At 39.6% G+C, this 27,732-nt stretch overlaps 1 protein-coding gene across 7 annotated transcripts in view; it reads left to right on the top strand.

Moving 5' to 3' along the window:
• jmjd1cb (jumonji domain containing 1Cb) overlaps positions 1-27,732 on the top strand; it is a 355,381-nt gene that overhangs the window by 230,318 nt on the left and 97,331 nt on the right. For 2 of the 7 annotated variants that reach the window (XM_072557944.1, XM_072557945.1), the window contains exons 1-2: positions 18,814-19,129; positions 27,121-27,234. The exons of 1 other annotated variant lie outside the window; for it this stretch is intronic. Coding sequence is in view for 1 of the 6 variants with exons in the window: in XM_072557942.1 (XP_072414043.1) it covers positions 27,121-27,234 (114 nt within the window). In the remaining 5 variants the exon portion in view is untranslated. 4 more of the 7 variants (XM_072557947.1, XM_072557949.1, XM_072557942.1 and 1 more) reach the window with 4 other exon arrangements.

Genomic DNA, 27,732 nt, shown 5'->3' with positions numbered 1-27,732 from the left:
CCATTAGAACTAGGTGACCATTTAACCAGGTGTTTATTTTGATTGGTTCTGATTTGGATGTTGCGAAGCAATTTAACTGTTCCAAACTTGCTGTAGTGAATTTTCCATGGTGTGTACTCTCTTGGATACCACCCTATGAGTTTTCTTACTCAATTCAGGCTGAGTGGAACTCTTTTGCTGTCTTGAGTCTGCATACCAACAGCAATTACAATGGCCACCCAGCCCAGATCCTCAAGAAAGTGTTAACCATTTGGCCGAGGCTTGTCTTGGGATTTTGCTGTGAGCTGACCGAGAGCCCATCTGTTAAGGATATGTTCTGAGTGCAGTTGCTTTCACACAGGGGTGTTCCCCAAACTCAGTCTGCCTGGTAAGGGCCTCCACCTCTGTCAGAATAGCCTGTAACTCATAAGCTCCACTTGCTGCATTTTCTATTGACAAAGGCAGTCATTGTGCCTGTTTGAAGCCCATGTGGGCTTCAGCTAGTAAGTCCTTTTGCATGATCACTTCATTAATCCCACATACCCAACAGTGTCTCAGCATCTCATTTAGGTTAAACAAAAATCACATGCCTCTGCAGGTTGTCTCAACTTCATCAAAAGGCTCAAGACAGATTCACCCGGTTCTTGAACTGTCAAGTAATATCGATAGTGTCTCAGAATTAGAGGCGGCTTGGGTCGTAATATTCCTTGGCAAAATCTATCAACACTTGAAGGTTGGAGTATCTGGTGATTCAGTGAAAGTTAGGCTTCTAATAAACTGAAAAAGCTGCGGATTCACAAGCTGTCAGGAGAATTACTCGTTGCTTTCCAGTGTTCCGAAAAATGCCTAGCCTTCCTTCCAATATACTGGTCCCAGTCTTCGGCAGAATCAAACGAGTCGAGCTTTCCAAAGAGCAGCATGATACTAGAAATATTTACTTCACCTCAAGCGAATCTATTCAGGAGCATATTTTTCTATCGTCGCCACTGAAATAACTCCATGAAGGACAGTACCCTGTTAATAAATCACCCTTTACTTATAAAGGTATAGTACATGGGACGAAGACAGCTAGCTCCGATCCAGTTCCTAGAGTGAATAGAGCCCCTGACCTTTCTGTTTATATCTATCAGCCAAAACTTCCTGATTGGGGCTGTTAAGCTGGGCCAATCAGGGATCTCTTATTCTATTAGATCTACCTGGCTGATCTTGTTTCAGTCACGACATTACTGGTTGTGACAATTTACTGAATGTGAAATAGTTGCCACTTACTTTAACTGTGACAGTGGCTACACTTGACATTTCATTCACTATAAACTGCTTTGTCATGTCTGGTGGTCAATAAAAACACTATTTAAAAGGTAGTCTTTTTATTTGGCACCCAATTCTGAAAATGAAGTACGAGCAGATTCCAGACAAATCTTCAAAAGGCAATTGAAGATACATGGGTATGAAGAGGATAATTTGCAAGGTTATAGGGAAATGCTGGAAGTGGGAGTGAATTACATAGCTCTTTCAAAGAGCTGTTACAGGCATAATGCATCAAGTGTCCTCTTGTGCAGAGATATTTAATAAAGTGTCAGCTGGGGCTTCAGTCTGTGTTTGAATCAGATTACAGTGTCAGACTATGGTTTGTGTTTCTATAACACAATATCATTTCTGTCAAAAAATCTTTGTAGCATTCAATTTACCCCATGAGTCTCTTTAAAGTACAACGACTGTTATATAGCCAGTTTTTGCTGCTTTGTTTGCAGAGCACGATCCCACAAACAGCAAGGTAGTGAAAATAGAAAATGCCGGAAATAGGTCAACATTGGATATGTGGGTTCCTTGCCAGAACTGAAATCTGAAGATAAATGAGCTCTTTTAAAGGACTGAACAAACTGACTTTTAACTGTTATCCTCTATTTCCTTTGCTGTTGCTGGGTCATGTGCAATTGTTGTGAGCATGCCAATTCTAAAGTAGACAAGTCTTGGTAGAATTTTGCAGTTCTGATGAGCACTACTTTTCACAAATCATTAGCTTAGATTAGATTCCCTACAGTATGGAAACAGGCCCTTCAGCCCAACAAGTCCACACCAACCCTCCAAAGAGTAACCCACCCAGACCCATTCCCCTACCCTATATTTACTCCTGACTAATGCACCCAACACTGTGGGCAATTTAGCATGGCCAATTCACCTGACCTGCACATTTTTGGATTGTGGGAGGAAACCGGAGCACCCGAAGGAAACCCACACAGACACGGGGAGAATGTGCAAACTCCACATAGACAGTCACCCGAGGCAGGAATCGAACCTGGGTCCCTAGCGCTGTGAAGAGGCAGTACTAACCAGATTAAATCATTCTGCGACAAAGACTTTTCTGTCATAGCCTAATGTATATTATGTGTTTACGTATACATCTCTTTCTAAAACAATTGTCTTTCTAAAACAAAGGAGTACAAGGGAAAGCAATGGCCTTGTGGAATTACCTGGAAACTCAGCTAATGTTCTGGGGATTCAGGTTCGAATTCCGCCATAGCAGATGGTGGAATTTGAACTTGATTGAAAAATACCTAGAATTAAGAATCAACTGATAACCATCAAACCATCATTGATTGTCAGAAAAAAATCATCTGGCTCACTCACATTCTTCAGGGAAGGAAATCTGTCATCTTCACCTGGTGTGACCTACAGGTGACTCCAGATCGCCAGCAATGTGGTTGACTCTCAACTGCCCTTTGAAATGAGAGTGTGGGGCATAAAAGGGCTTATGCCTGAAACCTCAATTTTTCTGCTGCTCTCCAGCATCTGGAGTCCTCACTTTCTCCCTGCTCTTTGAAATGCCCGAGCAAGCCATTCCATTGAATCAATTGCTACAAAGTCTCCACAAAGGAATGAAACTAGACAGACCTGGCAGAAACAGCCCTTTTGACCCTGCAAAGTCCTCCTCACTAATATCTGGGGGCTAGTGCCAAAATTGGGAGAGCTGTCTCACAGACTTGTCAGGCTGATGGTTGACTTAGTCCTACTCATGGAATAATGCTTTACAGACAATGTCCCAGACACCACCACCCAGGACAGACCCAGCAGAGGGCGTGGTGCAGTGGTACAGTTAGGAGGGACTTAGCCCCAGAGTCCCCCACATTGACTCCAGACCCCACAAAGTCTCAAGGCTTCAGCTTAACGTGGGCAAGGGAACGTCCTGCTAATTACCATGTAACATTCTCCTTCAGCTGATGAATCTTTACTCCTCCATGTTGAACAGCAATTGGAGGCAGCATTGAGCATGGCAAAGGCGCAAAATGTACACGGTGAGGTGGGGTGGTGGCGATTTCAGTATCCACCTCCAGGAGTGGCTCTGTGGCAGCACTATGATTGATCTGGTCAGGTCCTGAAGGACATAGCTATTTGACTAGATCTGTGTCAGGTGGTGTGTGGACCAACAAGAGGGAAAATACATACTTCGCTTCATCCTTATCAGTGTTCTGGCAGAGATGCAGTATGACAGTATCAGTAAGAGTAACCACTGCACAGTCTTTGTGGAACCATAGTCCAGCCGTCACATTGAGAATTTGAGAATACTCTTAGTCATGGTGTGTGGGACTATCACCAAGCTAAATGGGACAGTCTACGAACAGATCTTGCAACTCAAGACTGGGTGTCCATGAGACACTCTGTGCCATCAACAGCAGCAGAGTTGTACTCCAGCACAATCTAAAACCTCATGGCCCAGCATATCCTCCATTCACCCATTACCATCAAGCCAGGGGATCAATCCTGGTTCAGTGGAGAGTGCAGGAGCAGCACTAGGCATACCTAAAAATGAGGTGTCAACCTGGTGAAATTACGAGACAGGACCACTTGCATGCCAAACAGCATAAGCGGCAAGTGTTCAACAGAGCTATCTGAGAGCACAACCAACACATCTAGCCTCTAGTCCTGCACATCCAGTTATGAATAGTAGTAGATAATTAACTCACTAGGGGAGGACGGTGTGCAAATATGTCCATCCTGAAGGATAGAAGAGCCCAGTGCATCAATGCAAAAGATAAGGCTGAAGCATTCACTGCAATCTTCAGCCAGAAGTGCCAAGTGGGATAATCCATCTTGACCTCCTCCACACCTCTCCAGCAATGTGAATGCCTAGCAATTCCAGTATAGTTACAACACTGGCATCCACCCAACAGTGTGGAAAATTGCTCAGGTATGTATAGTATGCCAAAAGCTGAACAAATCCAACGTGGTTAATTACTACCCCATCGGTCTACTGTCCATCATAAGTAAAGTGATAGAAGGTATCAGGAACAGTGCTGTTAGTTGCACTGCTCAGAAATAACTCACTCAGTGACATTCAATTTGGGTTCCAGCAAGGCCACCTGACCTCATTATAGTCTCAAACATTGACAAAGACCTGAAGTGGAAGAAGATAAGTGGAAAGACAAAGATAAAGTTGAAGTGATAACCCTTGTTATCAAGCCCAAATTCAACTGACTGCAGCATCAAGGAACCCAGGAACCCTGGAACAATGGGTATCGGGGGCAAATTATTTACACTGGAGTTGTACCTGGCACATAGGAAAATTGTGATTATTGGAGGTCAGTTATCAGCTTCAGGACATCTCTGCAGAAGTTCCTCAGTATCCTAGGCCTAACCATCTTCAAGTTTTCATCAATTAACTTCTTTCCATTAGAAGGTCAGAAGTGGGGGTGTTCACCGATGATTTCACAATGTCTTTATCATTTGTGACTCCTCAGTTTCTGAAGCTGTTCATGTTTAAATGCAACGAGATCTGGACAATATCCAGGCTTGAGCTGACATTTGCACCAGACAATGTCAGGCAACGACTATCTCCAGTAAGAGATAATTAAACCACCACCCCTTGATGTTCAATGGTGTAACCATCACTGAATCCCCCAATATCAATATCCTTCAGGTTACCATTGACCAGAAACTCAACTGGAATCACCTTATGAACACAGTGGCTACAAAAGCAGGTCAGAGTTTAGGAATACTGCAGTGAATAACTGATCACCTGACTCCCCAAAGCCCATCCATCATCTACATGGGATAAGTCAGAAATCTGGAGCAGCAATTATTGTCTTATATGCTGTTGCATTGTTTTGGAACTTTGGAATAAAAAAGTCAAAATAACAGCAGTTTTAAAAGGGAGAATGACAGACAAAGGAAGCACACGATGAGGACAGTGCAGGAGAAAGAGAGTGAGAGAACCTGCACAGTTAGTGCCTTTGCTGTTTTTGAATTCATGTGTCACTGGACATCGGAGTGCATCTGGGAAAATTAGCAAACAGTGAATTTCATAACTAATCTTGGAGGAACCAGTTTGGGCGAAGTTCACAACACAGAATCAGATAAGTTAATTGTTGTTTAAGTCTGTCCAAGAGAAAGGCTGTATTAGTGAGTACAGTGGGTTCTTTCTTGATTATATGTTTTTTGGAGATAAGCCTTTTGATTAAACTTAAAATATAAGCCGTAGCTATTAATTTAACCTGGTGCACTGTTTTGTAGAGGAATAAGATGGTGTTATTTTCTGGGTCTGTAGATTGTGAAGGAGCAAAAATGGCCTTTTGCAGTGAGAAATACGTCTTGTCAGATGTGGGAGTTCAAAGATGGTGACTGCAGATTATATGTGCCATGAATGCTGTTGGATGCGAATCTTATCAGATCAAGTGGATCGATTGGAGAGACAGATAGAAGTGATGAGGAATTTGCAACAGTAACAGTATGTGATGGATGGCACTGATAGGAAGGGGGGGAAAGTCTCAGATACAGTCACATAGATGCGTTAACTCCAGGAAGGGTAAGAGAGGGAGGCACCTAAGGCAGGAGTCTTTTGTGGATATACCCATTTCAAACAGGTATGCTGTTTTGGAAAATGTAGGGCGTGATGGATTCTCGGGGGAACATAGCACGAACAGCCAAGTTTCTGGTATTGAGACTGGCTCTAATGCAATGGGGAGTACGTTGGCTTCCAAGAGATCAATTGTGTTAGGGGAATCTGTAGTCCGAGGCACAGAGACATTTCTGTGGCCAGCAGAGAAAAAGCAGAATGGTATATTATTTCCCTCGTGCCAGAATCAAGGATGTTTCGTAGAGGGTGCAGAATGTTCTCATGGGGGAGAGGGACCAGCAAGAGGTCATTGTCCACATTGGAGCCGACGATATAGGAAGGGAAAAGGTTGAGATTCTGAAGGGAGATTAGAGAGTTAGACAGAAATTTAAAAAGGAGGTCCTCAAGGGTAGTAATTACTCCCAGTGCTACGAGCGAGTGAGGGCAGGAATAGGAGAATAGAGCAGATGAATACATGGCTGAGGAGCTGGTGTATGGGAGAAGGATTCTCATTTTTGATCATTGGAATCTCTTTGGGATAGAAGTGACCTGTACAAGAAGGACGGATTGCACCTAAATTGGAAGGGGACTAATATACTGGCAGAGAAATTTGTTAGAACTGCTTGTGAGGATTTAAGTTAGTAAGGTGGGGCGGGGGGGGTGGGGGCAACCCAGGGAGATAGTGAGGAAAAAGATCAATCTGAGACTGATACAGTTGAGAACAAAAGTGAGTCAAACAGTCAGGGCAGGCAGGGACAAGGTAGGACTAAAAACAGCATTTATTTCAATGCAAGGGGCCTAACAGGGAAGGCAGATGAATTCAGGGCATGGTTAGGAACATGGGACTGGGATATCATAGCAATTACAGAAACATGGCTCAGGGATGGGCAGGACTGGCAGCTTAATGTTCCAGGATTCAAATGCTACAGGAAGAATATAAAGGGAGGCAAGAGAGGAGGGCGAGTGGCATTTTTGGTAAGGGATAGCATTACAGCTGTGCTGAGGGAGGATATTCCTGGAAATACATCCAGGGAAGTTATTTGGGTGGAACTGAGAAATAAGAAAGGGATGATCACCTTATTGGGATTGTATTATAGACCTTAAAAATGTGTTGCTGGAAAAGCGCAGCAGGTCAGGCAGCATCATAGGAACAGGAGAATCGACGTTTTGGGCATAAGCCTTTCTTCAGGCTTATGCCCGAATGTCGATTCTCCTGTTCCTTTGATGCTGCCCGACCTGCTGCGCTTTTCCAGCAACACATTTTCACCCCTCAAAGTTCAGCAAGGCAGCCTTTGTGTGGAGCCACAGAAAATGGGGGAGATACTAAATGAATATTTTGCATCAGTATTTACTGTGGAAAAGGATATGGAAGGTATAGGAAGTAGGGAAATAGATGGTGACACCTTGCAAAATCTCCATATTACAGAGGAGGTAGTGCTGGATGTCTTGAAATGGTTAAAGGTGGATAAATCCCCAGGACCTGATCAGGCGTACCCGAGAACTCTGTGGGAAGCTAAAGAAGTGAATGTGGGCCTCTTGCTGAGATATTTGTATCATCGATAGTCACAGGTAAGGTGCCGGAAGACTGGAGGTTGGCAAATGTGGTGCCACTGTTTAAGAAGGGCGGTAAGGACAAGCCAGGGAACTATAGACCGATGAGCCTGACCTCGGTGGTGGGCAAGTTGTTGGAGGGAATCCTGAGGGACAGGATATACATGTATTTGGAAAGGCAAGGACTGATTAGGGATAGTCAACATGGTTTTGTACGTGGGAAATCATGACTCACAAACTTGATTGAGTTTTTTGAACAAGTAACAAAGAAGATTGATGAGGGCAGAGCAGTAGATGTGATCTATATGGACTTCAGTAAGGCATTTAACAAGGTTCCCCATGGGAGACTGATTAGCAAGGTTAGATCACATGGAGAACTAGCTATTTGGATACAGAACTGACTCAAAGGTAGAAGACAGAGGGTGGTAATGGAGGGTAGTTTTTCAGACTGGAGGCCTGTGACCAGTGGAGTGCCACAAGGATCGGTGCTGGGTCCTCTACTTTTCGTCATTTACATAAATGATTTGGATGCAAGCATAAGAGGTACAGTTAGTAAGTTTGCAGATGACACCAAAATTGGAGGTGTAGTGGATAGCGAAGAGCGTTACCTCAGATTACAACAGGATTTGGACCAGATAGGCCAATGGGCTGAGAAGTGGCAGATGGAGTTTAATTCAGATGAATACGAGGTGCTGCATTTTGGGAAAGCAAATCTTAGCAGGACTTATACCCTTAACGGTAAGGTCCTAGGGAGTGTTGCTGAACAAAGAGACCTTGGAGTGCAGGTTCATAGCTCCTTGAAAGTGGAGTCGCAGGTCGACAGGATAGTGAAGAAGGCGTTTGGTATGCTTTCCTTTATTGGTCAGATTATTGAGTCCAGGAGTTGGGAGGTCATGTTGCAGCTGTACAGGACATTGGTTAGGCCACTGTTGGAATATTGCGTGCAATTCTGGTCTCCTTCCTATCGAAAAGATGTTGTGAAACTTGAAAGGGTTCAGAAAAGATTTACAAGGATGTTGCCAGGGTTGGAGGATTTGTGCTACAGGGTGAGGCTGAACAGGCTGGGGCTGTTTTCTCTGGAGCGTCGGAGGCTGAGGGGTGACCTTATAGAGGGGCATGGATAGGATAAATAGGCAAAGTCTTTTCCCTGGGATCGGTGAATCCAGAACTAGAGGGCATAGGTTTAGGGTGAGAGGGGAAAGATATAAAAGAGACCTAAGGGGCAACTTTTTCACACAGAGGGTGGTACGTGTATGGAATGAGCTGCCAGAGGAAATGGTGGAGGCTAGTACAATTGCAACATTTAAGAGGCATTTGGATGGGTATATAAATAGGAAGGGTGCTGGCAGGTGGGACTAGATTGATTGGGATATCTGGTTGGCATGGCCAGGTTGGACCGAAAGGTTTGTTTCCATGCTGTACATCTCTATGACTCTATGATGGAATACCCCCAATTGCTGGATCGTTCAGCTATAACAATACTCAAGAAGTCTGACACTATCCAGGATAAAGCAGTCTGCTTAATTGGCACTATATCAACAAACATCCACTCCCTCCTCCTCCAATACTCAGTAGCAACAGTGTGTGCTACCTACAAGTTGCACTGCAGACATTTACCAAAGCTCCTTAGACAGCAACTTCAAAACCCATGACGACTTCCACTTCAAAGGAAGAGGACAGCAGATACATGGGAATACCACCACCTGTAAATACTGCCCCAGACTAATCACCATCCTGACTCAGAAATATAGTGTTGTTCCTTCACTGACGCTGGGTCAAAATCTTGGAATTTCCTCCCTAACAGCATTGTGGGTGAACCCAGAGCATATGGATTGCAGCAGTTCTAGAAGGATAGTGTGGGATGGGCAATAAATGCTGGCAAGCCAGCAATGCCCACGTCTCATGAAGAAAAAAATTGATTTTTTTTTGTGTCTTTGGTAAAAATGCTATGAGCGCCATGTAGTGTACACCTAGATTGCTCATTCAAATAGAAATTGGCATGAATGTCCACTGTGCAGCATCAGTAAGTGCAGTTAACTGACTCTCAGCCTATTAATATTCAACACAGTATATTAGGACACTTGTTTCAAATTTGGAACATGCAGTTCAATCCAGGCAAAGCTAAAGTGTCATGCTCTTCCTGTGGGAGTTAAAGGACATAGATTTATCAGTTGGTCCTTAAATTCTATGTGTAAATCCTCCTGAAATGATAAAGTCAGACTTGGTTCATACTAGTTTATGCTTCTGAGATTGTTGTTAATTTGCTGTATTCAGATCAGTTAAGAGATTTTTGTTGATAAAAATTGTTTGATGTTGAAATTGGCAGAAGTAGTAGCATTTCATTCCTCACTATTGATGTCCTGTGCTTAGTAAAGCATAAAATTGACTCTTGAGGTATTGCAGTTTTTTTTGTAAAAGATTGATTGTGTGTGTATATATGTATGTATGTATGTGTGTATATATAAATACATGACTTGTAAATCATCTCGTCAGTTTGAAACCTTTTACAAGATAAGTTGTGAGACTTTCAAAATGCACAATGGAATTGCTCAGCTAAGAATCTTCTTTCTTTTCCTCCCTCTCTCTCACTTTCTGTCTCTCTTTGCTCAAATAAGAACTGTCTCTCTCTTTTTCCTTTTTCTTTTCTCTTTATCTTCTAATTCCATTTTCATCAAAGGTAATTTAAGTTATTCTAACTCTACTGCACTTGTCTATTTTGCTGGCATATCTAAGTGTTTGAATAATCCCTTACAATTTCTGCTTTACTTTTGTTCTTGGTTAAACCCAATTCTAACCTCTTTGCTAATTCTATGAGTGTAGTCTTTTCTTTGTAAACTTCCTTGGCAAATTTGGGAATCATCTTCAAACCCCAGAACCTCATTAGTAACTTTAAGAGCCATTTCTCTCACTTTTAATTTCAGTTACTTGTGGTTGGTTATATTAAACAAATTGTCTTGCCTATGTTTTATTTTAAAGATCTAGGACACTAACCAGCAAGTGTTTAAATTTATTGGGCTTTTTTTCTTGCACCCCAAATCTGTTCAAATCTCAGACTGGATCTGTCTAAACCTGTTCAAATCACGAACGTGACCCCCAAACAATTATCTGTCTCAGGAGCAAAGAACACAGTTGAAAGGTTTGTTACAGCAGTATGAAGACATATGTAGGAATAAGATGGGGGTGACTAATGCTATTGTGCATGAGGTAGACATAGGGAATACAGGTCCAATAAAACAACACCTCTATCGGCTTAATCCTTTCAAATCCAGGCAGGTCCAGAGAGAAGTGGAGGCCATGATCAACGAAGATATCATTGAACCAAGTCAGAACAAGTGGAGTTCTCCAATCATCTTAGTTCCTAAACCTGACGGACTCAACAATTTTGCGTGGATTATTGGAAGGCCAACACCATAATAAAATCAGACTCATACCAATACTGAGATTGGAGGACTGTATCGAGAAAGTGGGACAAGCCAGTTACATCATAAAGTTGGACTTACTGCGTGGTTATTGGCAGATACCTTTATCAGAGAAGATGAAAGAAATTTCTGCGTTTGTAACCCCAAATGGGCTATATGAATTCGAAGTGATGCCCTTTGGAATGAAAAACGCACCCGCCACATTCCAAAGACCCATGAACAGAGTTGTGACTGGTTTAACAAACTGTGCAGTCTATTTGTAGGATGTAGTGATCTTTAGTGAATCCTGGGAAGATCACATGGCACAGTTGGCAGACCTCTTTGACCAATTAAGAGAACAAAACTGGTCATAAACCTAAACAAAACTGAATTTGCGAAAGTAGAGGTGACATTCTTGGGACACAACATCAGTCATGGAAGGTTGACTCCAAGGAATGCAAAGACGAAGGATCAAGGAATTTCCATGACCAACCTCGAAGAAAGAGGTGCTTCGACCTTTGGAACTAAGCTCATTGTATCAGAAGTATGTTCAAACTTCAGCAGCGTAGTGGCACCATCAACAGATTTGCTGAAGAAGAACACAAAATTTCAATGGACAGAACAATGCCAGGGTGCATTTGACAATTTAAAAGCGATATTATCTATTGCACCAGTTTTAGCTACACCAAACTTTTTGAAACCTTTCAAAGTTGCCATCGATGCTAGTGACATAGGAGTTGGAGCTGTATTGCTACAAGAAGATGATAATGGAATTGAACTGCCAGTTGGTTACTTTTCAAAGAAACTCAACACCCACCAGAGAAAATACTCTGCAATCGAAAAAGAACTATTGAATTTGGTACTGGCCTTACAACATTTTAATGTTTATGTCATCGACAATGTGTTGGAGACAGCTGTGTACACAGATCACAATCCGCTTGCATTCTTGGAACGCTTTAAAGACAAGGATATGAGACTATTTCATTGGAGTCTTGTTTTACAGAGTTAATTTACAAATCGTACATATTGTGGGTCATAAGAATGTAATAGCAGATGCGTGATCATTATTTTAACTGATAAAGTATACATGAGATTGGTAACTATTCAAGGGGAAGAAGTTAATATAAACTTAGATTATTGCCAAGTTTGCAGATAAGACAAAAATAGGTGGGAGGCTAAGTGGTGAGGATGACAGTTTTCAAAGGGATCCAGATCGCAAAGGAAATGGGCAAAAAAAAAACAAACTGTAATGTGGGAAAATGTGAGGTTATGTACTTTGGCAGGAAGGCGAGAGGAGCTGAATATTGTCAAAGCAGAGAAGGACTACAGAAAGCTGTGGCACAGAGGGATTTGGGAGTCCTTTTGCACAAATTACAAAAGCTGTCAACCAAGTTCAGTGGATAATAGGGAACGCAAATTGAAAGTTAGTCTTTATTTCAAAGGGAATGGAGTATGAAATAGTGAAGCCTTATTAAAACTATAAAAGAGATTCATTAGACTACAGCTAGAGCACTTTAACAGTTTTAGTCCCCTTACACAAGGAAAGATATATTGTTATTGGAGGCAAACCAGAGATGATTCAGAGTTGTTCATGTGTGTGAAGGGATTTTCTTATGAGGAGAGGTTGAGTGGTTTGGGCCTGTACTTATGGAGTTTATAAGAATGAGAGATGACATTGTTGAAGGTAAGTTTCTTTGAGAGACAAGATTCTTTGGCTCTTTGACAGGGTAGTTCGGGAGAGGTTGTTTCCACTTGTGGGAGAGTCCAGGATCAGGAAGCATAATCTCTCAGTAAGGGGTTGCCCAGTTATTACCAAGATGAGGTCTTTCTTTGTCTGGGGGTAGAGAATTTGTGGAATTATTTACTGAGAGACTGGGTCAATAAGTATTTCAAGGTTGAGATAGATTTTTAATCTTTCAGGGAAACAAGGGTTATGAGGGGATAAAGCTGAAAAGTTGAGGTAAGGATACTAGAAAAGCCATTATCTCATTAGTGGAACAGATTCAATGGGTTGACTGGCTGAGTTCTCCTATATCTTTTGGAAGCATGTGTTCAATTATATTTTGGTTTAATTTAATAGTTTAAGATTAATATTGTGGTATTAATTTACGATGTTTGACTAGTTTATCATGAATAATGTTTCTTATAATGCTGTAGTGTGTGAACTGTGCAAAATCAAACTAGTTAGCCCAGGAATATGGGAGTTGATTGGTTGAGATATTTTCCCTATATGATTAGAATACATAAATCATGTCTTATTATTGGTAACAAGCAGTCAGCTGCTGAAGTAGTTAATTTTGCTATTTAGATCAAATATGTTAAGACTAACACATGGTTTCTGACAGTTGCAGCTTTGGTCTTTTGCTGACTAAAGGTTAACTGTTCAGTAACAATCCAGATCCTTGTTACAATTAATATTTGACTTTGGTCATGCTCCATTGCAGGCAAGGCTGTGTTGGATCTTTGCCAGTACATCAATCAACGTCCAACAGCTGATTCAAAGAACTGTTTTTCTGTAAACTTTATCGCAACAAACCTGAAGGAAAGAAACTGCAACAAATTCTACATTTTGCTAAATGCTGTTGTCCTGATTGTAGTTTCCTACAATACAGACGTGGGGAGATGTGCAATATTTCACGACTGGCCGCTTCTGTTCACTTTTCCATGGTTCACCTTCTCATTTATAACTGCAGAACTGTAAATGAGTAAATCAGTTAAAAAACAATATTTTTAAAAATTGTTCATTGTTCTCATTACTTTCATGAATTGAGAAAGAAAACTTAACATGTTCTGATATTAATAGTATTTGTGCTCTTCCTTTCTGATCATTTACCCATTTAATTGGAGAAGACTTCCAAGATTTCCTTGAAAAAAATTAATTTTCAAAATGGGGACAATTTTCCATCAATTTCACTGCAGTAACAGGTTGATGCATTGCTGGCGAAGTTTTAGTTTCTTTCTGATATTTGATGGTAGTTTCTAGGAAACAAATTGAAAAGGTGGCAGGACAGGTTAATAGTATAGTTTAAAAAGGCATGCGGGATGGTTGCCTTTATCAGTCGTGACATAGATTATAACATCAATGAGGTCATTTGCATCTTGTACAGCACATTAGTTTGGCCACAGCCGAAGTACTGTGTACACTTCTGGTCACCACACTGTAGGAAGGATGTGATTGCATTGGAGTGGTTGCAAATGATGATGTCTGGGATGGAACATTTCAGCAATCAAGAGGTTCGACAAGTTCAAGTTGTTTTCTTTGGGGCAGAGAAAGTCGTGAGGGACCTGACTGGAGGTGGATAAGAAGATGAGAGGCATGGACAGTGTAAATAGAAAACAGCTGTTTCTCTTAGTCAATAACAAGGGAGCATAATTTTAAACTGAAAACCAAGAGATTTAGGGGGTCTTGAGGGAAAACCTTTTCACCCAGAGGGTGGTTGTGTGTGGATCACACTGCCTCAGATTAAACCGCACAATCCTTAGAAAGTACTTGAATTAACACATGAGATGTCATAACATTTAAGACTCTGCGTTAAGTGCAGGGAAGTGGGATTTGTGTAGTTGTTAGCGTATTTTTAGCGGTACAGACTTGATGAGCTGAAGCGCCTCTTCTAATTCTGTAATTCGATGAGATAACATACATCTCTAAAATAATTATGCACAAGTGGAATTTTCAACTAAGCAACAACTGGAAGGCATAATGTAACTTCCCCTATGAGAATTAATTCAGTCATACATGAGATTGAAAGCTGCTTACAGTTGAAAGATTTTTTTCAACATTTTCACTATATTTTGAGCAGTTTTAGACATGAATGGAAATATTTTAATGGAAGGGGGGAAATATAAAAATATTGGCCCAACAGTGTTTGTATCAGCATAATTATTTTACTTTTACCTTCCTTCTTGAAGTTAGTAATCCTTGTTGATATATTTTCATTGGTTGTTTTTTATGGGTTGGTCCAGTCTGTGAACCTTGAAAATGACATTTTTCGACAAGTTATTTTGAGCACAATATATTGGTGACATATGCTTTTTGGCATGATGTTTTTAAAAGAACAAATTATCATAAAACAAGGCAAGCAATGATATTTTCAGAACTACTTTCATATCCTGGCTAGAGATATGCCAGCATGAATGGGAGAAATATCATTTCCCCTTGTCCTCTCTCTGCGTGTCACACATATCCTGGAAATGTCCAGCTGATGAATTTAGTAAAAAATCACACAACACCAGGTTATAGTCCAACAGGTTTATTTGTAAACACTAGCTTTCAGAGTGCTGCTTCTTCATCAGGTAGCTCCACATCACAGCTGATGAATAGCATCCAAAAGATTGAGAAGATTGTGTTTAAAATACTTAATAAAAGCTCTTATCTTCATCAACCTTTTTTCTTTTAGATTCATTTTAATATTTCATCACATTTGCAACATTTCATATTTGCCTCAGCACTATTGCAGAATACTCTGAAACATCTTCCCTTCCAATTGTTATCCATCTATTGTTGTATTTCATAAGAGCTGATAATCTTCCAAATATATTTAAGCATTTTCATTTTAAACTATTGAATGCTGTGTCAGCTGTGGCTCACTTAGTTGCACTGTCATCTTGAAGTCAAAACCTTTTGGATGTAAGGTACTTTCCAGAGTCTTGAGCACAGAAATGAAGGTTGTTATTCTAGGGTCATACTGAGACAGCACTGCACTGTTTGAGTGCTGTCTTGTGCTAGAAGTCAAAGACTGTGTGCTACTATTTCAAGCCCTGGTGTCCTGGCCAATATTTAGTCTGCAATCGACAACACAAACAGATCATCTGGTCATTATCACATTGTTTATGGGCAGGTTTGCTGCCCTGTTTTCTGCATTGCAACAATGATTACACTTCAAGAATACTTCATTGGCTGTGAAACTATACTGCATTGGATTCAGACAAATTTCCTGATGTAGCAATAGCTTTACAACAGAACAGCTGTGGAATGTATTAGTCAAGTTAACTGATAATGATACATTTGATTAGAATGAACAATAATTTATCTTAATGTATGAATTAATTTAATAATTATGGCAGATAATGGATTTCCTGCTTATAGACGCATTTGCTTGTGTTAATAAAGCAGAATTTTATTATTCACCGCAGTTATAACCATTTCTTGGCAGTTTGCCAAATTTGTAATTGAAGGTCATGGATTGTTTGTTAATATGGGATACTGTGGGCTCTTGATCTCATGGAGCTGGTAGTGGCAGACAGACAAAGAACATTTTGTATTAATTTTTATGGTATGGAACTACTGTCACACAATCTCTTGTTCATTTTTCAGCATGGACCAGATGTCCATTTAAAAAAGGTCAGGTTATGCTGGATCATCAGAAGTGAATACAGTATGAGCATCAGTTTTCACTTGAAACTGAATACGTTTTTTTCCTTCCTTCCATTCTAGATTCTAAATTCTAGTTTATGTTCCACACACTGATGAACAAGTACAACTCTGCAAGTACAATTTCATGACAAATCAACAAGCATTGCAAATGCTGAAATTATACAACCACAAATAATATACAGTATTGGAATAATATCTTTGATATTCAGTTGCACAAAATGTTACCTTCTTTTACCTTATCTGTCTCAACATTTGGTGGCAGACCAACTGTTTTGTGTTTTATTTTAAGTATTTTATTGCTAAATATCTGTCAATTATTTACAGTAGGCTATAACATGCAATGACAACAATTATTGTTACTTTACTCACTGAGAACCCCAAAAGGAGTTTGGTTAACCTAAGTTATAATCATAGAACTGTGAGGAGCTTAATCTTTCACCTTATAAGGACATGAATTATTTGGTTGGATGGGCAGATAGGAAGCACATGATGTTTAATGCAGAAAAACATGATGTAATTCATTTTGGTCAAAGAACATGGAAAGATAATAGTCGATAGATATGAATTTGGAAGAGCACAGCAGGTCAGACAGCATCCAAGGAGTCGGAAAGTCAATGTTTTGGGTGGAACTCTTTGTCAGAAGAAAAAGCGTTTGTTAAGGGTGTGGATCTTTTGGAGAATAAATAACAGTAGAGGTCCTCTGCAGGTCCGGGAGAGAGAGGCCCTGAGCTGGAGCAAGGGTGACTGAGGGAGAGAAGATGTCACCTCATGGCAGAGAGCATGGAGCTGAGAATCCTCAGGGAGAATCATTTCTGGAGGCACTAGAAGTTCTGTGGATAGCGGTTGTCACGGTTGGGTTCAAGTTGTGAAGGTCTGGAAGTTATTTGGAGTCCATGGGGAATGAGTCAGCTGTATAGACAGGCACTGAAGGAGATATGGCTGTAGTAGTGAGATTGCTTCAGCGTAGAGGAAGTAATCTGGGGGTTGCAGTGGTAGAGAGAATCGCTGAGCTCTCTTTGGAAGGAGGAGGAAAACTTCTTCAATGTAGCATCCTTAGAAGAGATTTTGCAGTATTGGTTTTCAGTGACTAGGAGACAGTAAAAACTGCAGATGCTGGAAGTCAGAGTTGATAGATATGAAACTGGAAGAGTTTCAGTCGAAACATTGATTTTCCTGCTCCTCGGATGCTGTCTGACCTGTTGTGCTCTTCTAGCTTCTTATCTATCAACTCTGACGTCTATCATGGAAAGACAATATCTAGGCTCCAACTCTGAATGGGACACAGAAAGAGGACCTGTATAGATACGTGCATAAGTCATTGAAAATAATAAGACACATTTTGAATGCTTTATTAACTGCATTCTCAGTAGTTATTATTAATTTGTGCAAGACACTGGTTCACTTCAGCTGGAGTATTACATCCAGTTCTGGGCACTGCACTTGAGCAAAGATGCGAAGGCACAGGTGATGGTGCAGATGAGATTAATAAGGATGGTTGCAGAGATGAGGAACTTGAGATATGACGACAAAGTGGAGAAATAAAGACAGCTGAGTTATGATGGAGGAATTCGTAATTATGAGGCATCTGGACAGAGAAGATGAGGAGAAACTATTGGCACTTATTGAAGGATGGAGAATGTAGGGGCACAATAAAAATAATTGGTACAAGAAATCAAAAATGATCAAAACCTTTTCACTGAGTGGTCAAGTTTTGGAATGTACTGAGAGTGTGATCGAGGCAATTTTAGTAGATGTATTCAATAAAGAATAGGTCATCTGGAAAAGTACACTGTGCAAGGGTTAATGAAAGATGGAGTTTGGGAAAACAGCTTTAGGTGAGCTAATTTGGAAAGTCAGTGCAGGCACAGTAGGCCGAATAGCCGCCTCGTGCGCTGTGGAATTATACGATTCTGTAAGGTCTCGGCCTTAAAAGTTGCCAGTGGATTAAGATAAAACCAAGTGTAGAGTGACATCCATTGGGATTTCCTGGTGTGTGATAGCATTATTTGGAAGACCCCCTCCCTGCCGCCACCACTGAGTATATCAATAATTTGTGAAAACAAAACCCTTAAAGTCTGAAACAAAAGGGAGTAAGTCTGGTAATATCTGAGGGGAAAATGTGACCCTTTTGGGAAAACTCTGGAAAGTGATACATTCGGCTGTTGCTTGCAAGGAAACCAATCGAAAACCGTCACCGCTGATATGAATCTGCTTTTTGTCTGCTGCAGTAAGGAACGCATCTCTCTGAAAGTCTCCAGTTAGACAATGAGTAATCAGTTACATGACTCATGCTGGATGTGACTATTGCCACCTGTGACTTGGATTTATTTCGAAGCACCGCCCTTTTCCGCTTTGTTCGAGCTGTTAGTACAAGGAGAGTTGCTCGTGTCCATGTGCAGTCGATTTTGACCAAACTATTTTTAGTCGTGTTCAGTCCTGCTCATGGCTCACAACAGACTGGTTAATTTCTGTTGCTAGTTTACGCTTATCTGTTTTGGACAGCTGACTAGACAGCCAATCACAGTGCAACGTTCGTGACCTAGATCTTTACAGTGAGAGTAGCATTTGCGGGGTTTCTCATTCGTTAACAGTACGTAATGATGACAAAGGGAGATCAGTGATCCGCCTCTGCACACTACGCATTCAGCCGTGTGGGAGAGAAAGATAGAACTGAGGTATTGATGATAGCTTTTCCCAAGATTTGTTTTTTTTTCAACATAGAATTTAAGTTTCAGTATGTTGAGATTGTTCACGACCGAATGGCTGCAGTGTAACGTGCCGCCTTCAACTTTTTTTCGATTCTCTTTGATCAGAAATGGGTCACTGACCCCGCGAATGAACATGTTCTGATCGGAAGTCTATCATCCGTAGCCTGAAAATCGGCCTGTGTGATCGTGGACAGTTGAGTGTATATTGGCTGCAGAAACGTGAGGAATTCCGGCAGACAAAATTTGCGGGGTTTATCCCTGCGTTGCAGGGATTGGAGTGGATCGTTAGGTGGGTAACGTTAAGTCCAGCAGTCTTTATTTGAAACCGCGCTGAACAAAATTTTGCCTCGGTGAGGCTGATTTGTTTCAACAGTGCGTCAGTGGGATTGTGCTCACAACAGAACAAACTCGAATTATTCATGAAATGTGAAATAAAATAAAAACAGGCAGATATTTCAAATGAGTGTTGATGGAAGGTTACAAAGTACAATTCTAGATACTCGCTTAAGCTGTTGAAGCGTAACCTAGCTTTCTTGCATGTGCTGACTGAATGGGTGGGCAGCTGGACTTTGACATTCCAACATGTCTGCATAATGAGACTGGATTGCTGTGACGAGACTTGTCGATGAAGTTGCAATGGAAATGCATTTTTAAAATTTCTATCAATAGGTGATCTACCCAGCATTGATGAATATTCATTATCAGTGTACAACAAAGATAATTTTGTAACTGCTTTTTATAAAATTATATTTGCTAATCGTGGAGTAAAAGGTTATTTAGGGAATAGGTTTTAATGAGTTTTTAATCAAGTTTTCAAACGTGTGGATTTCTAATGTACATGTAAATTATTTAACTCAAAGTAACAACGTTTATTTAACATGCTGGTCAGTAAGATTGCAAATAAATCCATGTTGTCATTTGATTAAAGCATCTGATTTTAAATATGGAAGTCTTTTCAGTCAGGGCTCATCTGTTTTCATGTGAATGGAATGTGGTATTGCACCAAGCCCAAAACAGGATACAGTTGTTGTAGACATTTCCGTAGTTAGAGTATCATGTAGGCTGCAAAGAATGCAGAAGTCTTGCAAATCTGGGTGTCTGGCTGGCTAAACGTTGCAGCAGAGATGCATTCTGGGTAGGACTCCAATAAGATCTTATTTATTAATAGAACTGTGTGTAGACAGGTTCAAACTCGTCCCAGTTGTTCAACTTCGCAGCTGTGTTAGCTTCATGTATTTATAGGTTGGAAACAATTTCTTCGTTGTTTTACCAATGACCACCTTTATTGTATTTCAGTATAGTGTTTACTGTTTAGTCTCACTTTGCATTTGGACAATCACACTATACATGATTTAAAACTTTCTAAGCTGGTAGCCTGGGATTTTCCTTAGACATTTGATATGTCTGTTGAGTTGTACAGGCACTGGATACCTCAATTACGTTTGAAGTCCATCAACATTTCTTTACATTCTGTTACACTCCTTTATGAAATGTTTACAGTTGATTTGCTATACAGCTCAGAGGGTTATCATTTTTAGCACAAATTCTTATAAAGTATAAACATCTGATGGTTAGGCAGCTGTGAAGGATTCTTAAAAGATTGCAAGATTGTTACATCACTGTGTCTGATTGTGGTATGGCTTTTCATGTACTGGCTGGACTTTCAAGCGAGCAGCCTTATGGTCCAGTAGGACTGTAGCAACTTTTAAGTGTATGTTGGGTGAAGGCAGGGTCATGTTTCACTGTCATAATTATCCTCTCCATCCTACACTTAGGCAATGTATGGGAGGATTAAAAGAAAGGTTGCAAATTACTTCACTGTCTACATAGATATGTATTACATAATTCTGTGAATATATTAATATATGACTTGTGTTGACTATCTTTTCATACTTTTAAAACCTTAACAAACCTTTTGATAAAGAGAGAGAGTTTTATAACAAGATTCTTTTAAAAATATTTGAAAATGCTTGTCACTTAGCACCTGTGGAGAAAATAGGCAAGTTCACGTTTCATTAGATGTGATGAAGGGTCCACCCCTTCAAATGTTAACATGTAATCACCCACCATGAAAATTGTCCGATTTGCTGAATTGTTAGAACATTATGGCATCTGCATATTTTCACAAGCAAATCTTTAAGAACTGGCTTCTGGGTATAGCTGGAGTCCAGGAATTAGTCTTAGATAACAGAAGCTTTTTGTGAAGTTACAATAATTTCTACTTAATTTTGTTATTAAATTCTCCTACCATTCTAAGCTGGGTTAGTCTCAGCCACTGCTACAATTTGTTTCAGCACCACTGTATAAATGCATCCCAGGTGTTTAGTTTCTAATTGCTTTTCGAAGCTGAAAATTTAGGACATGGTGAATTTCAGTTTCAGAGCTGTTACCAGTCATGCTACCTCGTGATGTAGTTTCGAGGCTCGCATGTTATGATTGGCCACGCAGACAAAGTTATTTGAGTCTATGTGAGCAAAAAATGTCTTCAAGAAAAATGGAGAAAAAATTGGATAAAGTATTGGGTGACTGGAGATTTGAATAAATATTAGGTATTGACGAGATGAGAGTGGCATTTTTTGCCTTAGTAAATGCAGAGACGAATGTTTATGAGGACACTGTATCATTATGGCAAAGAATGTTGAGGTTGAAACTGAAGTGGAATGCTTTGACACTTCTGGATGCAACTCCACTCTCTTTAGTAGCAGGAAATGGATAAAGAAGTGCAACACAGGTGACATAATAATTAATAATCTTCATTTAAAGCAGGGAATATAATTTTCAAAATTAGGTTTTGTCACATTATGCTGCACTGACAACAGTAAATATTCAACAATTAAATGAAGAAAAAAAATTTGACAACCAATGCCGTTCATACAAAAACCTGAAGGGAAGGCTACAGACTTTGCATAGGGCAGTTCATTTGCTATGTATGTTTAACACTTTGTCAGGAATTATCATGTCCCTGAGAATTCAGACTGTCATTTTGCTTATGAACAAATTATATCTATTTGGCATAATGATTCTTTGGTTTAGCTTCTGAAATAACCTCACTGATGCAAGAACATCACATTGTGATTACATGTTGTGATTAACATGAAATTGCACGTTGTGTTTACTGAGCAGATTATTCTAACACTTTTTACATATTTTCAGTCAAGACAACAAGATGCAAATGCTAAATACGTTAAGAACTGATAAGTTGATCATTCAGTTATTAACTTAGTTAAACATTTAAAAAAAGCCTTAATGCTCCATAATTTGGAGCTGTATATTTACACTCTACTGACTTTACTTTGCTGCTGATGCTACATTTGGCATTGTTCCAGTATGGATATGGTAAATGGGTGTGCTGTCTGGAGAAAATGAACATACCTAAGGAAATGGTTTCAACTGGAACCTTGGAGGTAATAGGGCAATTTAAACACAGACCCTTTTGGCAGTTATCAACAAATATTCTGAGGTCTGCACCTGCCAATTTTAAGGATTGCTAGGAAGGATGGTTTCAAATTTTTTTTGCTGTTGAAACTGCCAAAGTATCGATTTGGCCTTTACAAGGCCTACTTGAGGATTTTGGATCCTAAGTGCAAAGTAAATTGTGGTTGTTATGAAAGTTTTCAGTCTGGTACAAATTATCACTGATTAGAAGTACAACCAAAGAGCTGCAATAGCAAAAAATCTTAATCTTTTAATTTCGCTGATTTTAAGAATTGTACAGTTGTAGAATCCGGAGAGTGCAGAAAGAGGCCATTCACATCATTGAGTCTGCACTGCCCCTCTGTAGAGGATCCAACCCATACCCCCACTCCTCCACCCTCAACCTGTAACCCTATATTCACCATGGCCAATCCACCTAGCCTGCACATCTCTGTACACTATTAGCATAGCCAATTCATCTAACCTGCACATCTTTTGGATTGTGGGAGGAAATCAGAGCATTGGGTGGAAACCCACGTAAACATGGGGAGAATTTGTAAACTCCACACAGTTACCCAAGGCTGGAATCGAGCCCAGGTCCCTAGTGCTGTGAGGTGGCAGAATTAACCACTGAGCCACTATGCCGCCCCAAATGTTCTTAATGGCACGACTTGAATTTGCATCTCCTTGACAATCCTTTGTTAAAATTAGACTAATTTTCAAAATTTACTTTTGGGGATACTTTTTTTTTTGCATATAGTTACATTGGTCATTATTGACAACTAAATAAATGTTTATAGATAACCATAGTAAATATGTGAACAGGCATGGATATCTGTGGTGTTCTTGGATGAATCAGTTGTGTTGAAGTATTTTCATACACTCTTCTTTTGGAAACTTGAAGTCCATTAAGAACTGTCCTCAAGCTGCTATTACATAGCTTGCTTTTTTTTTGTTGAAGTTTTTTCTTCTTCATCAGAAAAATGATCAGTCAGGCTTTTCATAGTCTAATTGTTTGAATCTAATGTGTTATTTTGCTGTAGCAAAATTGTTGTTTCATTTAAAACCCAGTCTGGTTGTGAACATGTGTCAATCTATTCATTTGTTTGTTGTAGAAACTATACCAGGAAAATGTCTGCATGTTTCAGTTTCCAGACTCGAAGGATCCTGAGTAAAATGACCAACTTTCTCCTTTCCTATCAAATTTACTCCTACGTAGCAAAGTGTGATAAGGTTCCCAGCAAATGCAACATTTTAAGTAGAATGCTTGTGACATTATTCATGCTGAATGAGTATCTGTGGTGTTTTATAAAAACAGGTATGATTTAACAAGTTTATGGGAGACATTTGGTACTGTAATTAACAATTACAGGATGTGTGCACAATATGATGATTTTTGAAAAGTTTGAAAAAATAGACTTCGAGAAAGTGAAGATGGGTATTTAATTAAATCTAATACTAAAGAAGTTAACAGCTGGTGGTAGAGGGATCACAGGCCATGGAGTTGATTTGGGGATTTATTGAGGTTGAATGTTTGAGCAACTAGTAAAGATGAGATAAAGTTAACAATGTGATAATAGATGATACTAGACAAAGGAGGGCAGCAGAACGATTTTGGAATGCTCAGTGAGAATCGAGGTGTCAGGTACGGATTTTATAGGCAAAGTATTGTGTGAGAATGTGACAAATAAACTTTTGAAGTTAATAAAGATTTCAAAAATGTGGATAAAGCTTTGAAGATTTTTGTAGGAAGAGCAATTAAAGTGAAGTTCAGACATCTGGAATGTCGGCTGGTAGCATTTTATGCATAATGGGGGAGCGCAACTTCAGTGGTGGCCTAGGTTTCCAGCCTGGGAAGAATTCAAACCTCATAATAAATTTGATCGAGAAAAAAAGTACAGTGCATACAAACTTTGCATAACATGGCTCTTTGGTGCAATAAACAGTAAAAGTGATAGGTTTCAGTTTATATGAGATGCCATCTGCTTACAGAAACTGTCAAGTTGTTGACTAAAAAAAGGTTTTTGGAACAAGCTTTTGAACCTTAACACCCACGTCTTCTCATTTAATGGAACAGTTTGTAAAACCTCCAATGTTCTTAGCTGCCAATTCTGAAGAAAGTTCCATAGCGTGTTAATTACTTAAAAATTAATTCTTGGGATGATGTCATAATTCCCTACTCTCAAATTAGAGCTTGATGTTCCTGCTTTGTTGGTTTAAATTCTGTAATGCCTGAATCTTTTCAAGACCATCAATAATAGAGTTCCATTTTTGTTTGAGAGTTATAGAATCCCTACAGTGTGGAAGCAGGCCATTCAGCCCATCAAATCCACACTGATCCTCTGAAGAGCATCCAACCCAGATCCATCCTCCTACCTCTGCTTATAACCATGCATATCCCATGGCCTTTTCCCCCAGCCTGTACATCTCTGGACACTGGGGAACTTTACATGGCCAATCTACCTAACCTGCACAACTTTGGACTATGGGAGGAAACCGTAGCAACCAGTTGAAACCCATGCAGACACAGGGCGAATGTGCAAACTCCACACTGTCACCTGAGGGTGGAATCGAACCCAGGTCCCTGGTGCTGTCAGGCATCAGTGCTAACTACTGAGCCACCATGCTGTATAAGAAGGACTTTATTCAAAACCCACGGAATGAATAAGATTGTGGATTATTTTACAGAAATAAACTGTTGAAGTAGTTTTGTAATATACTGGTACTGCTGTTCCTACAAACCGTTCCCATTTATGTTGTTGTGCAGAATTCTCAGTCTCAATAAGAACAGGGCAAGTATTGTGTCTGCACAAATTTACGCATATTGCTCTTAATTGGGCAATGCAAATTCTTACTTATTGCTCTGCTGATATTTCTGGACAGCTCAAAGAGGCTTGCAAGCAATTAATCCAAATAAAAGCAAAATTCAGCGTTTACTGGAAATCTGAAACAAATGTAAGAAGTACTGGAGAAACTGAGCAAGACTGGCAGCATCTGTCGAGAGAGAGATGGAGTTAATGTTTTGGTCTGAGGAGTCTTACTGGATTCAAAATGTTGACCTTTTTTCTCTCTCCTCAGATGCTGTTAAATTTACTCAGTTTCTCCAGCATTGTCTGTGTGTCTTGCTGAAGAAAATCCCCATGTATTATATGGTCAGATGGCAGCAAAGCTGTTGCCTCTGAAGAAATATGAGGAAAAACATTTCTGGAGGCATCTCATGTCAGACATTTGGGCTGCATTGTCATTTGTGTTGAGGATTTATATAAACATCATTAAACATGATACCATCCAATAGATTGAGAGCTTGATTATTTAAGAAAACAATTTTTAAAAGATTAAATGATATTTTCTGTCCAGCAGGATGACTTCAGCTGTCTTTTATTTAAGTTCATGTTGCAAAACATCATTGTACTCTTCACTTTTAACTTTATATTACATACTTAGTTAAAATTTCAAGAAGTTTTTAATGTGAACAGGAAGTTTTCCTTCACATTTCTTGTTTAAATTCTGAGATTGGGCATTTTGATAGTACGCTTGTCTATGTGCCAAGCATTATCTGTGTTGCAGTTTTTCCTGATCTTGTGTGAAAAATGCACAATTCATTACATTAATAAATATAGGGATACAAGATTTGTATGACAGAGAAGATCTGAAGGCAGAAAAGAAACATGCGCTTTCGCCACCACCGTATCCTAAACATACAGTTTTCTCCACTATTCCTCCTTTTCCAAAGTAAGACACTTCTGGTGCAGTAAGAAACAGGTAGTTCTCAGCTTTTCACTCTAAATTGCTATGCTGTATGCAAGCCTGAGTTCTTTTTATTTAGTACCTGCTCAATAATATTTTGTGTTCATATTTCATGTCTGGCATTAATTTGAGAGATTAGTACTTGAAAGAGTTCAGAAAAGATTTACAAGGATATTGCGAGGGGTGGAGGATTTGAGCTATAGGGAGAGATTGAATAGGCTAGGGCTGTTTTCCCTGGAGCAATGGAGGCTGTGGGGTAACCTTTTTGACGTTTATAAAATCATGAGGGGCATGATTAGGATAAATGGACAAAATCTTTTCCCTGGGGTGGGGGAGTCTAGAACTAGAAGGCATAGGTTTAAAGTGAGAGGGGAAAGATATAAAAGAGATCTAAGGGGCAACTTTGTCATGCAGAGGGTGGTATGTGTATGAAATGAGCTGCCAGACAAAGTCTTGGAGGCTAGTACAATTGCAACATTTAAAAGGCATCTAGTTGGGTATATGAATAGGAAGGGTTTGGAGGGATATGGGCTGGGAGTTGGCAGGTGAGACTAGATTGGGTTGGTTTTTCGGGTCGGTACGGACAAGTTGGACTGAAGAATCTATTTCCGTGCTGTTCACCTCTATGACTGTTCTTTTCTCTTTGTTTTTCAGTTGGACTACACCATAATTAGCAGAATTTTGATTCCCTGTCTTTAATTTCCTGTTACCATTTATGCTTTCTTGTTTTTGTAAAATTAATCTACAAACTTGAATTGAGAATATATTTTAGTTTGGGATGTTGTATTCCATACCAAGCAAAATGTTTATGTTGAACCTTTATCATAATCATCACTAATTTAGAAGTGGACTTTGACTTTATGCAGAATACAATTTGAAGACATTTGAATTGGCTTAATCAAAGTGCATAATTAGGTGCTTGCTTTGATCTTAAGCCAACTTGAAATCAATTTTGAGGTGCCATGGTGCATTTGTTGGCTTTCTATATTGTATTTTCCACCTAAGGCAGATCTATTCTTACGTTCATTTCATGATCTCTGACAAAAATGATATTCTAATTGCTCTGCGTTTATTCAATCAAGCTTCAACTAAGTTATTTCCTTGTTTTTCTTTGTTTAGACATTCAAGTCTGTAGTGGGAAAGGCTGTGCTTCATTTATTAATTGCAATAGAATTCTTTGTGGATAAACAACTGAATTTTATACCTGGGGATAGTGCCTTCCAGCTCTACCAGGTAGGACAACAATTATTGTGATCAGCATTTTTGTCATGTTGAAAAATATTATGTCTAACCATGAAATATTTCAACTTTTCTTTATGGAATTTGTGAAGCATTTTATAAATTTTAGATTTTAGTCAGAAAATCACTCAATCCACCTATTAACGCACAACTTTTATTATAGTGGAACATGATGATTGTGTGAGTTGAACAACTCTTGAAGGAAACTGTTATCTTTTTATCAGCTACAACTCCAATTTCCCCATTAACACCAACTTGTATTTATATATTGCCTCGATTGTAATGCAATATTCCATGATTCTTTACAGGAGTATTATAAGAAAGAAAATAAGATATTATACAGAAAGAAAATAAGATATTAGGGAAAATGGCCAAAGGCTTGTCAAAGGGAGCTTTGAACAAACCTCTTAAAAGAAGAAATAGCGTAGTCAGGTGTAAAATTGAGTTTGGGATCCCAGTAACTGAAAGCATGACTGCCACTGGTGGAGTAAT

The sequence above is a fragment of the Chiloscyllium punctatum genome, chromosome 38 (genome assembly GCF_047496795.1).
Source record: "Chiloscyllium punctatum isolate Juve2018m chromosome 38, sChiPun1.3, whole genome shotgun sequence".
Taxonomy (NCBI): Eukaryota; Metazoa; Chordata; class Chondrichthyes; order Orectolobiformes; family Hemiscylliidae; genus Chiloscyllium; species Chiloscyllium punctatum.
This window is presented reverse-complemented; position numbering and strand designations above follow the sequence as displayed.